The sequence below is a fragment of the Saccopteryx bilineata genome, chromosome 5 (genome assembly GCF_036850765.1).
Source record: "Saccopteryx bilineata isolate mSacBil1 chromosome 5, mSacBil1_pri_phased_curated, whole genome shotgun sequence".
Classification (NCBI taxonomy): Eukaryota; Metazoa; Chordata; class Mammalia; order Chiroptera; family Emballonuridae; genus Saccopteryx; species Saccopteryx bilineata.
Window position 1 is genome coordinate 628,718 of NC_089494.1, and position 14,344 is coordinate 643,061.

The 14,344-nt window shown below is 58.0% G+C and overlaps 1 protein-coding gene across 4 annotated transcripts in view; it reads right to left on the bottom strand.

The window, feature by feature from the left end:
• The window catches only part of ANO7 (anoctamin 7), a 28,580-nt gene extending 17,594 nt beyond the window's left edge, over positions 1-10,986 (bottom strand). Inside the window, exons 1-7 of one of the 4 annotated variants that reach the window (XM_066232642.1) lie at positions 10,826-10,986; positions 9,651-9,762; positions 8,676-8,733; positions 4,218-4,360; positions 2,061-2,168; positions 1,334-1,470; positions 482-539 (exon numbers count right to left, since the gene is read on the bottom strand). In XM_066232642.1, coding sequence (XP_066088739.1) covers positions 482-539; positions 1,334-1,470; positions 2,061-2,168; positions 4,218-4,360; positions 8,676-8,733; positions 9,651-9,762; positions 10,826-10,863 — 654 coding nt within the window. In that variant the 5' untranslated portion in view covers positions 10,864-10,986. Of the gene's footprint in view, positions 1-481; positions 540-1,333; positions 1,471-2,060; positions 2,169-4,217; positions 4,361-8,675; positions 8,734-9,650; positions 9,769-10,783 lie in introns of all 4 variants that reach the window. The other 3 variants (XM_066232641.1, XM_066232640.1, XM_066232639.1) reach the window with 3 other exon arrangements.
• Positions 10,987-14,344: the final 3,358 nt, after the last annotated feature.

Genomic DNA, 14,344 nt, shown 5'->3' on the forward strand with positions numbered 1-14,344 from the left:
GGCGGTGCACGGCCAGCTCTGGACCCTGTTCTGGGCACAGTCAGCCTCCAGCTGACCAGCTGTCAGGGTGGGCTCTGCCCCTTTGGTGGCCAGCAGGGGGCTGTCCTGGGCAGGTCTGTCCTAACTCCTTGCTCCTTCTCATTCCCCTCAGGGACGGTGCTCTGACTTTCGGTTCCCTTCCTCACTGACCAGCTGGACCCACACCCACCTGGGCCCCGTGGCCATGGCTGTCTGTCCCACAAGCCCAGAGCCAGAATGTCCATTCTGAGTCCAGGGGGCGTCCCACAGGGGCCCCGATTAGGGTCCCAACCTCGTGCAGCTAGGTGGGGCAGCCCCTATGTCTCCGGCCCCCAGCCCGGCCTCAGCGCTCCAATCACAGGAGAGCCTTCCTGTGTCCAGACCTGGGGCTGGGAGGTCTGGGGCCGGCAGGCTCCTCAGAGCCGGGGCAGGGCATGGGGCCTGCAGCAGGGGCCCCACTCACAATCTGGTGCCTGTTGGTGCAGGTGAAGAAGGTGTCCTGGTCATCACTCCCGAGGAACCTGTGGGCGTGTGGAGAGCACAGGGCTCACACTCCTGAGCACACTCACGCCTGCACGCTGTATGCTGTCCCCCCGGGGGCATGATCAAGTCCTGCTTTTCCCCTTTCCTTTCTGGAGGCAGGGGGTCACAGACACCCCACCCCTGGCCAGTAGAGGGCAGAGGGCAGGTGGTGTGGGGACACCAGGCTCACCAAGGACCCCTACGGCCGCCATGGGCCCCCAGAGCACCAAGTGTGGGACCAAAGGCCTCGTGGGCAGTGTCTGGTGGTGGCCCGTGTGGACAGATGATTGACCAGAGGACCCTCCCTGGGATGCCAAAATTCTGGGGAGCCCCGTGGGTGGGGACAAGAGTCAGCGAGGCTGAATTTCCCCCAGCCCAGGAGGGGGTGCTGTCGGTGTCGGCAGTGACACTGTGTGTGAGGCTTTTACTGCTGGCCCCTCACACTGGTGCCCACCATGCCTGGTCAGGGCCCCAGTCTGCAGCCAGTGCGGACTAACCACGTCCACCTCCTGCCTAGGCTGGGCCCGGAAACCCTGCCGCCCACCGTGGACGCGTAGTCGAGCAAGAACGGGCCGTGTGTCCAGCCACGGGAGGTTGGGAGACGTTTATCCTGACTGACGCGGACGTGCGCTGAAGCTGCCCACGGCCGCTCCCTCGTGGAAAAGCTCCGGAAAAGGAGGTTTGGCTCCGTCACTGTTGGCCTCTCGTGCACGTGTCCCTGGCTCTGCGTCCAGCCCCTAGCCCGGTGCCGCACGAAGCTGTCCCACGGGCACGGCGGGCCGCCGGCTCTCACCTGGACAGCTTGTTCACTCTGAACTGGCAGGAGTAGTACTCGGGGGGCACATTGGGCACGTCCTCCAGCAGGATGTTGGGGAGGCCCAGCCCCTGCAGCAGGCTGGCCGACCAGTTGCAGGCCTGGTTGGGCAACTCCTGAAAGGAAGGGTCACTTGTTCTCCCCCCAGGAAGATGGACGCCTCCTGGTGCGGCGTGGGCTGTGGATTGGCAGACTGAGTGACGGCTCAGCGAGGGAACAGGTGAGCCCCCTCCCGTCTCAGGCCTGGGCGCTATGCACAGCTGCTCCAGTTGAGGCCCAGATGCCCGCAGGCAGGGAGGGACAGACGGTGGCATCTGTCCCTTTGTCCACCAAAAAGGGAGCCAGAGTAGGTGGCCGAGCAGTCCTCAGGCATGTCATCTGGAAGTCACCCACTGCCTCTCTACCCTGTGTCCCCCAAACTGGGGCTGCCCCTCACCCTCCTGCAGTGCCCTCTGTGGGCGGCCTGGTAAGGATCTGTGCCTGCCCCCCAGCCCCCCCTGAGCACCTCATGGTTGGCGGGGACGACTGCCCCACCCTGTCTGCCTACTAGGGCTTCTGGGGCACAGTGTGGTGGTGGCGAGCTAGGAGGGGCCTCGAGGGCCCCTGGGGGACCCCCAAGTTGTGCAGCATGGACACGGCACCCAGCACATGGGGCACAGTCAGGAGTGACCCTCCAGCCCCCTTCTGCCCCCGTGTGCCCAGGTACCTGCAGGGGCAGCTTCAAGCGCAGGTCTTCTGCATAGTAGCAGAGCACAGCCCAGGGGGCGCTGAGCAGGACGTAGTGCAGGGTGCTGTCCTCATCCTGGACGTGGCGCTGTGGGGACCGGGGCTCCGTCAGAGCCTGGGGGTGCATGCCCGTGTCCATGTGCGCGCATGTTTGCACGCATGTATCTGCACGTGTGTGCGGATGGTCACAAGTGCATGATTGTATTGTGTGCACACACATTTTTGTATGTTGGTATAGGTGTGTGCGTGCACATGAGTGTGTGCCCATGCTTGTATATTCATTCACACTTTTAGGAAAAGGCAGATGTTTCTGTCGCCATGGTAACGACCAACCAGCCCTGGTTTTAAACCTATTTGATATGTGACTGAAAGGTGGGCTGAGCTGAGAACTGTCATTTAGACTGAAGACCCAAGGGCACTTTGGGCAAAGCTGCCCACTGGTGCCCCTGCAGCGTCCCTCTGGGCCCTCACTGGCATGTCAGCCCGCCCACATCTGGATGAAGGCTTTGCAGCCTCACGTGGCCACACCTGTGCCCCACGCTGTTTATGGGGAGAGGAAGTCTTTTTATCCCCACCTGTCGAACTGATGAGTGGACTCAAACTCAGAAGGGGACAGGATGTGAGCTCCGTCTCCCCCTCCCACTGTGAGCGTATTTGCGGCAGCTCTGAGGGGGGGGTGCAGCAAACATGGACCCGGGAGGGGCTGGCGAGCAGCAGGGGAGGCGCTGTCCACTTCGCACAACAAGCAGGAGCATGAGAACAGGAGGGTGGATGGGAGGGACGGGCACAAGGCAGAGGGGAACCCACACTGGGTGAAGCCAGCCAGGACACTGCAGTGACGGTGACGGGCCAGCCGGACTGGGGACCACGCTTGCCACATGTAACCGGCAAACAGTAGTGTCTAGAGCAGGGGTCACCCATGCACAGGTCAGAGAGAGGTCAACAACCCTATAGAGGAAGAAGCAAGAGATGGAAAACGGAAATTCACAGAATGAGAGATGCAGCTCGTAACCGTGCACAAATGCTCGTTCTCTTTGGGAAGCAGGGTAGATGAAACCCCAGGGGCACCATCTCACACCGACCTGACCTGATGGGCAAAGATTCGAGTCAGACTAAACCAAGCGCAGAGAAGACAGAGCACAGGGCTCCTGGCCGGCCGGAGAGCAGGGGTGACACCCAGCCACCCCTCGGGGAGACTGCGGCCACACCACACCCAGGCCGGCGAGTCCACCCTCGGGAGAGAGGCCTGCACCTGGTCGCAGGACACACGCCCACATGCGAGAATTTACAGCCAGTTTTCATAAAAGCCCCGGACCGGGAACCAGCCCGATGTCCGTCCACGGGACGGGTAAGCGCATAGCTCTGAGGAGTCGCGCCGTGCGGAGCCCTAAGCAGGGACACGGTCCAGCCGCGGCTGCCCCAGCAAGGTGCACGGGGCTCGCGAGCGTGGTGCCAGGAGGAGTCACACCGAGCACGGCTTGCCAAGTTCAAACCGAACCAAGCCGCTCTGTCTGGCAGCGTGCACTTGGGGTCCCAGTGATGGAGAAACACAGAATGTGATTAACGTAAAACCCGGGGGTGATCGCTCTGCGGTGGAGGGTGGGGGGGACAGACACCTGACGGCAGAGGAAGGGGGTCGAGAACCAGCGGACGACACGGGAGGCGTGTCGCGGGCCTGGGGCGGAGCAGGGACGAGGTGCAGCCAGGGCTCTGCCCCCGACCCCCAGGGGCTCTGAGCCCCACTGACCCCCACAGCACACAGCTCCTGCTGCGCCCCAGGTGGGACCGACTGTTACAACTGACCCCGTCCCTGTGAACGGCCGTGCTCCCTGTGCCATCCGATAAGCACCCAAGAGCCGTCATGACAAACGTCCCACTTGGACGGAAGCTCTAACGCTGGAGGTGGGCGGGCGAGTGCGGGAGAGGGCGTATGAGATTTCGGTGAGTCTGACGGGCTCCGACTCCCATCAGCACATCAGCAAGCCTGGTGCGCTATGACGGGCCGATGTTCCACCTGCGGGCGGGGCACCCAGCTCGGACCTGGCCTTGATTTGCTCCAGGTCTCTGGTGTCACGACCTCAGGCCTCGTGGATGTACAGCCCTCGGGCCCCGCCTGCCCACACCCAACGCCGTGTACCTGGTCCACATGCAGCCCAGCCTCACGAAGGTTATCCAGGAAGGCCTCTCGCCAGGCCCTGTGTGTGTCTGCCTTGTCCAAGGTGGCATGGTCCTGCTGCTGACCCGGCCTCAGGTCTTCCTCCCAAACGAGGACAAAATCTGCTGGGGACCAACGGGGACAGTGGCAGGGAGGACGGGCTAACGTTGGGATGCCAGCCCAGGGAGGGAGGGAGGGAGGGGGGAGGGGGAGAGAGGGGGAGGGAGGGAGGGAGGGAGGGAGGGAGGAGGGGAGGGAGGGAGGGAGGGGCTGCCAGCAACCCAGCCCGGCACCCTGGTTCCGGGGAAGGTAGGAGACAAGCACTTGGACCCTTAGCCTGCCGCTCGGAACCAGAGGGTGTGGTTACGGTCAAAGGGCCAGCACACTGTCCTCTGGGACCCAGGAAGAGAGATTGGGGGAAGAAGTGCTCTGGAGAAAAGGGGTCAAGAATTTATCCATCTGTTGAAAGAAATCAATCCAAAGAATCAAAAATCTCAGCGATGCCCGAACAGGATAAAGAAACTCCAGCCAGGAAAACCGGGCACAGCACATCTCTGCTGTGCTCTACAGAGACAGAGGAAAAAAGAAATCATTGTTGTCCAGGGAACAATAAGAACATAGAGAGCTGATTCCCCAACGGAAACGGCAGGAGCCAAGTGGCCAGAGGACAGGGTGGCTAACGTGCCGGGGGACACAGGGGACACTGGAGTCCCAGCCCCGGAAATGTTCTTCAGAGAGGAGGCTGAGTGAGGACCTCAGACCCTCCCAACCCGGGAGACGCCGTCCCGTACCCCTGCTCTGCAGGAGACACGGGAGGGAGTCCTTCAGGCTGGAGGAGGTCCTCGCAGATGGGAATAGGGATGAGCAAGGAGAGTGACCACACCTCCAAGGACCAACAGACAGAAGTGAAAGTGAAACGACCTCCTGACGGGTGACGCCGTCTCGTGTATCGGAAACACAGAGGGTCCTCTGCAAAAACCACGGGAGCTCACAACAGGGTTAGCAAGGTTGCTAGGAACCAGATCAGTACACAGTAGTTACCTGCGCTTCCATGTACTGGCAATAAATAAACTAGAAATGAAACAAAGAAGAAAATCCCATATACAGTGTGTCCGGAAAGTCATGGGGCACTTTTGACCGGTCACAGGAAAGCAACAAAAGACGATAGAAATGTAAAATTTGCACCAAATAAAAGGAAAACTCTCCCAGTTTCATACCTATTCAGTGCAGTTCGATGTGGGCTCACACACAGATTTTTTAGGGCTCCTTAGGTAGCTATCCTGTATAGCCTCTACAGACTCATCACTGACTGATGGCCTACCAGAACGGGGTTTCTCTACCAAACTGCCAGTTTCCTTCAACTGCTTATCCCACCGAGTAATGTTATTCCTACGTGGCGGCGCTTCGTTGTAAATGCGCCAATATTCACGTTGCACTTTGGTCACGGATTTGAATTTAGCGAGCCACAGAACACACTGAACTTTCCTCTGTACCGTCCACATCTCGACTGGCATAGCCGTGGGCTGCTCCGCTGTATGCACGGTGTAATGTCATCATCTGCGCATGCGCACATGCTGCCACATCATCCTGCAGAAACTGGGAGGGTTTTCCTTTTATTTGGTGCAGATTTCACATTTCTATCGTTTTTGGTTGCTTTCCTGTGACTGGTCAAAAGTGCACCATGACTTTACGGACACACTGTACAACAGCACCAAAAAGGAACAAATTTAACAACAAAAAAAATGTGCAAGAATTACACATTGAAAACCACCAAACACAGCTGAAAGGAAATGAAGAGTTGAATGCAAAGATGTTCCTTGTGTAAGAGTCAGATGTGAAGAAGACTCATCATGGTCAGGATAACACAGTGACCTACAGATTCAATTTCTGGAGCAACCCAGCTGGGTTTTTCTGCAGAAATTGACACGTTTAAAATTCTATGGAAACACATGAGGTCCAGAAGGTTGCACAATGTTGTTGAAAAATAACAGAGTTGTACAACTCATGTGTTTTTATTTGAAAACTCAGGACAAAGCTAGAATAATCAACACCGTATGGTACTGGCATAAGGATAGACATAGATCAATAAAATGTATTAGGAATTCTGAAAATAAACTCATATATCTATGGTCAATTTTTGTTTTGTTTTGTTTTACAAAGGGGCTAACATAATTCAATGGGAAAAGAACAGAGATTTCAACAAACGGTGCTGGCGCAAGTGGACAACCGCATGTAGAGAATGAGTGTGGACCTTGGCTGGTTGGCTCAGTGGTAAAGCATCAGCCCAGCATGTAGAAGTCCCGGGTTCAATTCCCGGCCAGGGCACACAAGAGAAGCGCCCATCTGCTTCTCCACCCCTCCTCCTCTCCTTCCTCTCTGTCTCTCTCTTCCCCTCCCGCAGCCAAGGCTCCATTGGAGCAAAGTTTGCCCGGGCACTGAGGATGGCTCTGTGGCCTCTGTCTCAGGCGCTAGAATGGCTCTGGTCGCAACAGAGCGACGCCCCAGATGGGCAGAGCATCGCCCCCTGGTGGGCGTGCTGGGTGGATCCCAGTCGGGTGCATGCGGGAGTCTGTCTCTCTGCCTCCCGGCTTCCAACTTCGAAAACACACACACAAGAATGAATGTGGACCCCTATTTCATACCACGCACAAGAATGAGATCAAAGTAAAGATCGTGGCCCTGGCTGGTTGGCTCAGCGGTAGAGCGTCAGCCTGGCGTGCAGGAGTCCCGGGTTCAATTCCCGGCCAGGGCACACAGGAGAGGCGCCCATTTGCTTCTCCACCCCTCCCCCTCTCCTTCCTCTCTGTCTCTCTCTTCCCCTCCTGCAGCCAAGGCTCCATTGGAGCAAAGTTTGCCCGGGCACTGAGGATGGCTCTGTGGCCTCTGTCTCAGGCGCTAGAATGGCTCTGGACACAACAGAGCAACGCCCCAGAGGGGCAGAGCATCGCCCCCTGGTGGGCATGCCGGGTGGATCCCGGTCGGGCGCATGCGGGAGTCTGTCTGACTGCCTCCCCGTTTCCAGCTTCGGAAAAATGAAAAAAAAAAAAGAATAAAGTAAAGATGGTAAGATAAAGATTTTAGAACTAAGGATGAGAACTAAAATGATAAACCTCTCAGGAGAAAACACAGTAGTAAATTTTCATGACCTGGTTTCTTAGATACAACACCAAAAGCACAACAGTAAGAGAGACTATTGATAAGAAATTACAACAGAGCAGAGAATGTGGATAAGAAGGAGTTCGTCAAAATTGAAGACCATACTCTTCAAAGGGCACTGCCAGGAGAGTGAAGAGGAAACCCACAGAGTGGAAGAAAAAATACATGCCAATCATGTATCTGATGAGAGACTTGTATCCAGAGTATATAAAGAACTGCCACAACCTAATAAAAAGCCAATGACCCAAGATTAAAGTGGGCAAAAGTTTTGCATAGACATTTCTCTAAAGAAGACATACAAACGGTTAATAAGCCTATGAAAAGATGCTAGGTATCATTAGCCACTGGGAAATTACAAATCTGAACCACAATGAGATGGCACTTGGCACCCACTGGGGTGGCTGTCACCAAGACGGGGCAATGAGTAGTGGGCAGGAGGTGGTGAAACTGGAAGCCCTGGGCATTGCTGCTGGCTTGTCAAACGGGGCAGTCACTTTGGAAGACAGTTTGGCAGCTCCTCACAATGTTAAACGTTGAGTTGCCGTGTGACCTGGCAGTTCCGCTCAAAGGTACCTGCCCAGGGAAGATGAACACGTACGTCTGCACACGACCGTACCCTTGAATGTTTACTGAGGTGTTGTGACCACAGCCCCTCCCAATGGAAACAACCCTAGTGTTTGTCATCGATTCTTCTGGGTGTATTTCCAGAAGTGGGGTTGCTGGACCCCACGGTAACTCTATGTTTAATTTTTTTGAGGAACCTCCAGCCTGTTCCCACCGCGGCTACCCCCTTCTCCATCCCCCCGGCAGGGCCCGGGGCTCCAGTGTCTCCACGTCCTCTCAACGCTTGGTATTTTCTGTTTCTGTTGTTGTTGTTTAAACAGGAGCCACCCCAGCGCGTGGGAAGTGAGGGTGTCTACTATTAATAAGGGTCTTTCTGGTGCTGCCTGGGGGGCAGAGGAGGGTAGAGGGGCTCCGGGAGCCCAGGAGGAGCAGTCCTCAGGGAGACGGTGGCGGCGGTCTGGGGTGGACAGGAGCGACGGGGCTGGGTGGAGAGGGTAGAAAGCTACGCAGCACAGCTCGCAGCTGTCCTGAGGCCGGAGCAGAGGGAGGTAGTACCTGACCTGGCTCAGGAGATAGTGTTGGGTGAGGGAGGGTGGCCTGGTCACAGAGGACAGTGACCCAGACCTACTGTCCTCCTGCCGCTGTCTGTGGGCGCCCCGTCTGTGTCCCCGCCCCCAGGACTAACATGGGCACAGCTGGCAGATACTGGGAGGGGCTCACCAGTCCGGGGCTTGGCGGGGCTCCCCACCCTGCAGGTGGCCACCGGGTATCCATCCAGCTGGAAGGGAAATACCTGACCGTGAGGGCACAGCCCCGCCCTGCCCTAGCCCACCCAGGAGCACAGCAGGTAGTGGAAGGAGACACTAGTGGGTGTGGGCAAGAGGCTCACAGGCACATCTCGGGTGAGGAAGCCCCGTCCCCTTCCTGCCCCCTGGCCTCTGAGCCGCTGGCCTGGGCTGTGGACAAGGACCAGGCTTGCAGGCAGCATGGCCAGTACCCAGGGTACCCACTCCTGCTGGCCTCCAGAGGTTAGAGGGGATGCCCTGTGGGTGGCTCTGTGGATGGGCCAGGTGGTCATGAGCCCAGAGTAGAATCCTATTCTGGGTGAGGGAGGCACTGTGTCCCCCACCCCTAGAAGCTATGTGCTGTGGGCCAGCAGGAAGGGGCCCCATGTCCCCTCTCAGCTGTAGGGGTGAGGTGGGCAGAGCCCGGGAGGCCACCCAGGGCCCAGGTGGACCTTTCACGCCAGGGCCTTCTGCCTGGGACCAGGAATCCTCCCAACAGCCTCGCTCCGGGTGTCTGTGCCCCCCAGGGTCAGGAGTGGGAGCCCCACATTCCCTCTCTCCCCTCCACGCTGGTGGGTCTGGCCGTGTCCCTGTCCCCACCTCACTGGCCTTGTCTGCACACCCCTCAGGGCCAGCAAGGCAGGCAGTGACCTGTGACACCTCCCTCTTCCCATCGCCAGGCAGCTCGGGGACCCAGGAGGTCCACGCAGCAGGTGAGGGCTCAGGGTCCCCAGGAACGCATCGACTCCCAGAGGCTTGGGGACAGCGTAGGCCATGGTCCCCAGAGTCCCTGTGTTCATCCCGGGAGTGGGGACTCAGAGACCCCCCTGCCTCCACCCTAGACTGTGGCCTGGAGCCTGGCAGGGAGGTGAGGGGCTGCGTGGGATCCCTGGCCGGCCACGGAGGGTACCTGTGAGGAGCTGGCTGTGCTCCCATAACAGTCCCCCTTCTCCGTCCCCGTGGCCAAGTCGATCAGGACTGCGCTGTCCTCCTCCGGTGTGCGCCTCCGCAACATCCCACTCCTGCACCTGCAGGGCCGGGGTGGGGGGCCCAGGGTCACAGAGGGCGCTCATGAGACCTGGACCCCCACCTCACAGCCCACAGACCCGCCTGACAAGTGAGGAGGAGCCCTGGGCCGCAGGCAGGGAGGGCCAGGCTGAGCTGTCTGACCTGGGACCACGTGAAGACCCCAGACCCGGGCGAGGGAGCTTCCTGACCAGTCCCTCAGCCTATCCGACGAGTGACCACCTCCCCCTCAGCCCTGCATGTGGGCTCGGAGCAGGGGCGCCTCTTTTCTTTCTGCTCCCCTGCGGGGGACGGACGAAGCCCTTTAACAGAGCGAGACAGGGCCTGGGCTCCTCCTGGGGGCCCTGAGCCTGGCCCGATGCTGGCCTGGCCACACTGACCCTGCGTCCTCCCCCCACCCTGCCCAGCTTGTGCTCTGTGAGGAGGTCAGTCACCATAGATCCAGCTGACGGGCTGGCAAAGTGGGTCAATGAACGAGAGAAGGCCCAGCCCAGAAGGGGGGTGGATTGGAGCTGGGGCTGGTGGTTCACCTCGGAAGAACAAATGTGGCCCTGAGGGACATCACCAGGGCCACAGTGACGACCTGGACAGTGTGCGGGTGGGAAGCAGACAGGCGGCACACACCTCCTGACCCCTCCCAGGTTCCGGAGGCCCCAGGGTCAGGATTCGTGACATCACGGCATCATGACGTGGTCCCTGTCAAGGACTGGGGGACCCCAGAGCCAGGGCGGGTATGGGGCATTCCTGCTACTGTGAGCCGGCGGGGAGGGGGCTCCTCAGAGCTCTGTTCAGCAGAGACAAACAGAGGGCGCCCCAACCAGAGGCTCAGGAGTGACCTGCTCCGAGGCTGGTTCACTGGACAGGTGGGGTGCCCTGCCCAAAGCCACTCTGAGCACCTGGCCCTTCTCGGCCCCCTAGGCCTGGAGCTGACTCTGCCAGGCCTCAGGGTACCCGCCTCCCTGGCGCGTCCACCCCTTGGAGCCCCGTCACCAGCCTCCCCGGAGTCCCTCTGCTTGCCCTCCTGCCTGTGCCCGCGCGAGGATGTGGAGTGGTCCCCACCTGGCACCATGGTTTCCAGGAGAGGCCTCGGAGGTCATGGCCCACTTCCAGCCCAAGTCTGGTCTGAGCGCGTCCGGGTGGCCCTGCGGGCGGACTGGAGGGAGCCTGTCCGAAGAGCCCTGTGCAGGCAGCGACAGCCACTTGCATGCCACCGCACCCAGCCAGCGGGCGGGCGGGAGGGGCGCCTGGCACCGGGGTGGGCAAGGTCTCCCAGCTCCTGGAACAGGACCTGCCTCTGTTTGCAGAAGGGGTGTGGACGGGAGTCTGCAAACAGGCCCTGCATTTTCCTAGAGCCCGAGCGCCCACATGCAAATGCCGCCCTCCACTCTCTCCCCTCTCTGTGGAGGGAGCTCAGGGCCACCAGCTGCTGCTGCCGCTGTGCAGGGTGACAGAGGTGGAACTCAGCTGGGCAGCCGCTGGAGGGCTTTGTCATCCTCTGTGCCTGGGGGGACCTCAGGGGACCCAACTTGCCGAGCCAGCTCTGCCACTGCCTGGGTGTGGTCTCAGACATGTCCCACAGCTCGGGCCCGTCTCTGAGCAGGGGGTCCCAGCCTCCCGAAAGCCCACTCCCTCGCCCTCACAGCCTGCTCTCTTCTGCCTGTTGAAACCCCTGAATCAGACGCTCGCCCTGGCTGGAGCTGCACCTGGTCCCCATGCCCCTCCTCGGGGGCCCCTGTGGCTAGGCCCCCTCCCTCAAGCCCAGCAGAGAGCCCGGCAGCAGCCGGGACACCCTGGGTCTGAGAGCAGCAACACTGAGGCGTCTGTCTGGGGTCAAGCTCTCCCCACAAAGACCCGAGGCTCAGTCCTGTGCAAGGGTGGGTTCAGGAGGTGCTCAGGGTCTCAGAACAGTGGGAGGCAGGTGGTGAGAAGGCGGCCTTGGGCTGACCCCATGGAGCCTCGGCAGGGAAGCGTGGGCCATCCCAGGAAGACGACAGCTCTTGGGGGCTCTCTACTCTTTTTTTTTTTTTTTTTCTGTATTTTTCTGAAGCCGGAAACGGGGAGAGACAGTCAGACAGACTCCCGCATGCGCCCCACCGGGATCCACCCGGCACGCCCACCAGGGGGCGATGCTCTGCCCCTTTGGGGCGTCGCTCTGTCGCTACCAGAGCCACTCCAGTGCCCGGGGCAGAGGCCGAGGAGCCATCCCCAGCGCCCAGGCCATCTTTGCTCCAATGGAGCCTCGGCTGCGGGAGGGGAAGAGAGACAGAGAGGAAGGAGAGGGGGAGGGGTGGAGAAGCAGATGGGCGCTTCTCCTGTGTGCCCTGGCTGGGAATCGAACCCAGGACTCCTGCACGCCAGGTCGACGCTCTACCACTGAGCCAACTGGCCAGGGCCGGGCTCTCTACTCTTGGTGGCAAAGTGGCTCTGGTGGTCCCAGTCCCACGGCTGTTGGTCCAAGAAGAGCAGAAAGGGACAGCCTCCAGCCACCGCATCCCACAGCTGGAGCCCCAGGGGACACATGCATGGAGGTCACCTAGGCAAGGACTTACTCTGGGTATACTTTTCAATTTTTATTCTCTACAATTTTTAAAAAAGATTTTATTTATTGCTTGACCAGGAGGTGGCACAGTGGATAGAATGTTGGACTGGGACACAGAGGATCCAGGTTCGAAACCTCGAGGTCTCAGACTTGAGTGTGGGCTCACCAGCTTGAGCATGGGGTCACTGGCTTGAGCGCGGGGTTGCTGGCTTGAACCCAAAGGTCACTGGCTTGAGCAAGGGGTCACTTGCTCTGCTGTAGCCCCCGGTCAAGGCACATATGAGAAATCAATCAGTGAACAACTAAGGTGCCGCAATGAAGAATTGATGCTTCTCATCTCTCTCTGTCTGTGTGTCCCTATCTGTCCCCCTCTCTCTCTCTGTCACACACACACACACACAAAAGATTTTATTTATTGATTAAAAATATTTTATTTATTGATTTTAGAGAGAGGATAGAGAAGGAAGAGGGAAGCACCAACTTATAGTAGCTGCTTGTTGTCTGTGCCTTGACGGGGCAAGCCTAGGCTTTTGAACCGGTGACCTCAGCATTTCATGTCGGATGTTGTACCTATGGCACTATCATAGGCCATGCCTCTCTACGGTGTTTTATGGTTTGAAAATTTTTTTTCTTTTCTTTATTTAGATAATTAAATTTGACCATGGCCAGTTGGCTCAGTGGTACAGTGTTGGCCCAGCCTGTGGATGTTCTGGGTTTGATTCCTGGTCAGGGCACACAGGAGAAGCACTCATCTGCTTCTCCACCCCTCCCCTCGCTTCTCTCTCTCTCTTTCTTTCTCTCTCTCTTCTCCTCCTGCAGCCATGGCTCGATTAGAGTGAGTTGGCTCTGGGGACTGAGGATGGCTCCATGACCTCTGCCTCAGGTGCTAAGAAGAGCTCGGTTGCTGAGCAACGGAGCAAGGGTCCTAGATGAGCAGAGCATCACCCTGTAGTGGGCTTGCCAGGTGGATCCCGGTCGGGTTGCATGCCAGAGTCTGTCTCTCTGCCTCCCCGCTTCTCACTTAAGAAAGAAAAAGAAAAAGAGAATAAAAGTAAACTTAACAGGGTGACATTGATCATTAAGTGCATAGGTTTCAGGTGAACATCTCTATGGCATTTGAACTGTTGATGGTGTGGTGTGCCCATCACTCAATGTCAAATCATCTTCCATCACCGTATATTTGTCCCTCTTTACTTCCCTCCCCTGCACCCTGAAATGCTTTTCAAGTTGTGTTACTTCTGCAGTTTTAAAAAATTAAGAAAGAAAGGAAAGAAGGAAAGGAGCAAGTAAGCAAGCTATAACCAGCACAGGTGACTCTTTGGGTCCCAAAAGCACTAAGAAGAGCCCATGTCTAGTATTTGCTACACTAGCTTTATTTGACTATAACTTTTTTTTTTTAAGTGAGAGGAGGAGAGATAGTGAGACAAACTCCCTCATGTGCCACAACCAGGATTCACCCAGCAAGCCCACTAGGGGGTGATGCTCTGTTCATCTGGGCTGTTGCTCTGTTGCTTAGTAACAGAGCTCTTAACGCCTGAGGTGAAGGCCACAGAGCCATCCACAGAGCCATCCTCAGTGCCCGGGGCCAACTCGCTCCAATTGAGCCATGGCTGTGGGAGGGCAGGAGAAGAGAGAGACAGAAAGAGAGAGAGAGAGAGAGAGAGAGAGAGAGAGAAGTGAGGGGGGAGAGGTGGAGAAGCAGATGGGCACTTCTCCTGTGTGCCCTGACCAGGAATTGAACCTGGGACACCCCCAGGCTGGGCTGACACTATACCACTGAATGACTGTAACTTTTTATATTCATTTATGTAACATTTAGAAATACATCTGGTGGAAGTTAAAGTAAAAAGCTTCTGACGACTGCAGCTTAAGGAAAAAGCTCTCCCTCAGTTTATAAGAAGTGGGGAAGTGGAGGCACCTGGTGGGTTCAGAGGCTCCAGGAAGTCATGACCAGAGCCCTTGCCTCTTGGTGGCAAGACGGTTGCAGCAGGTCCAGCCATCAAATCCGTATTCAAGGCATCACACTAGCTGCACCTGCC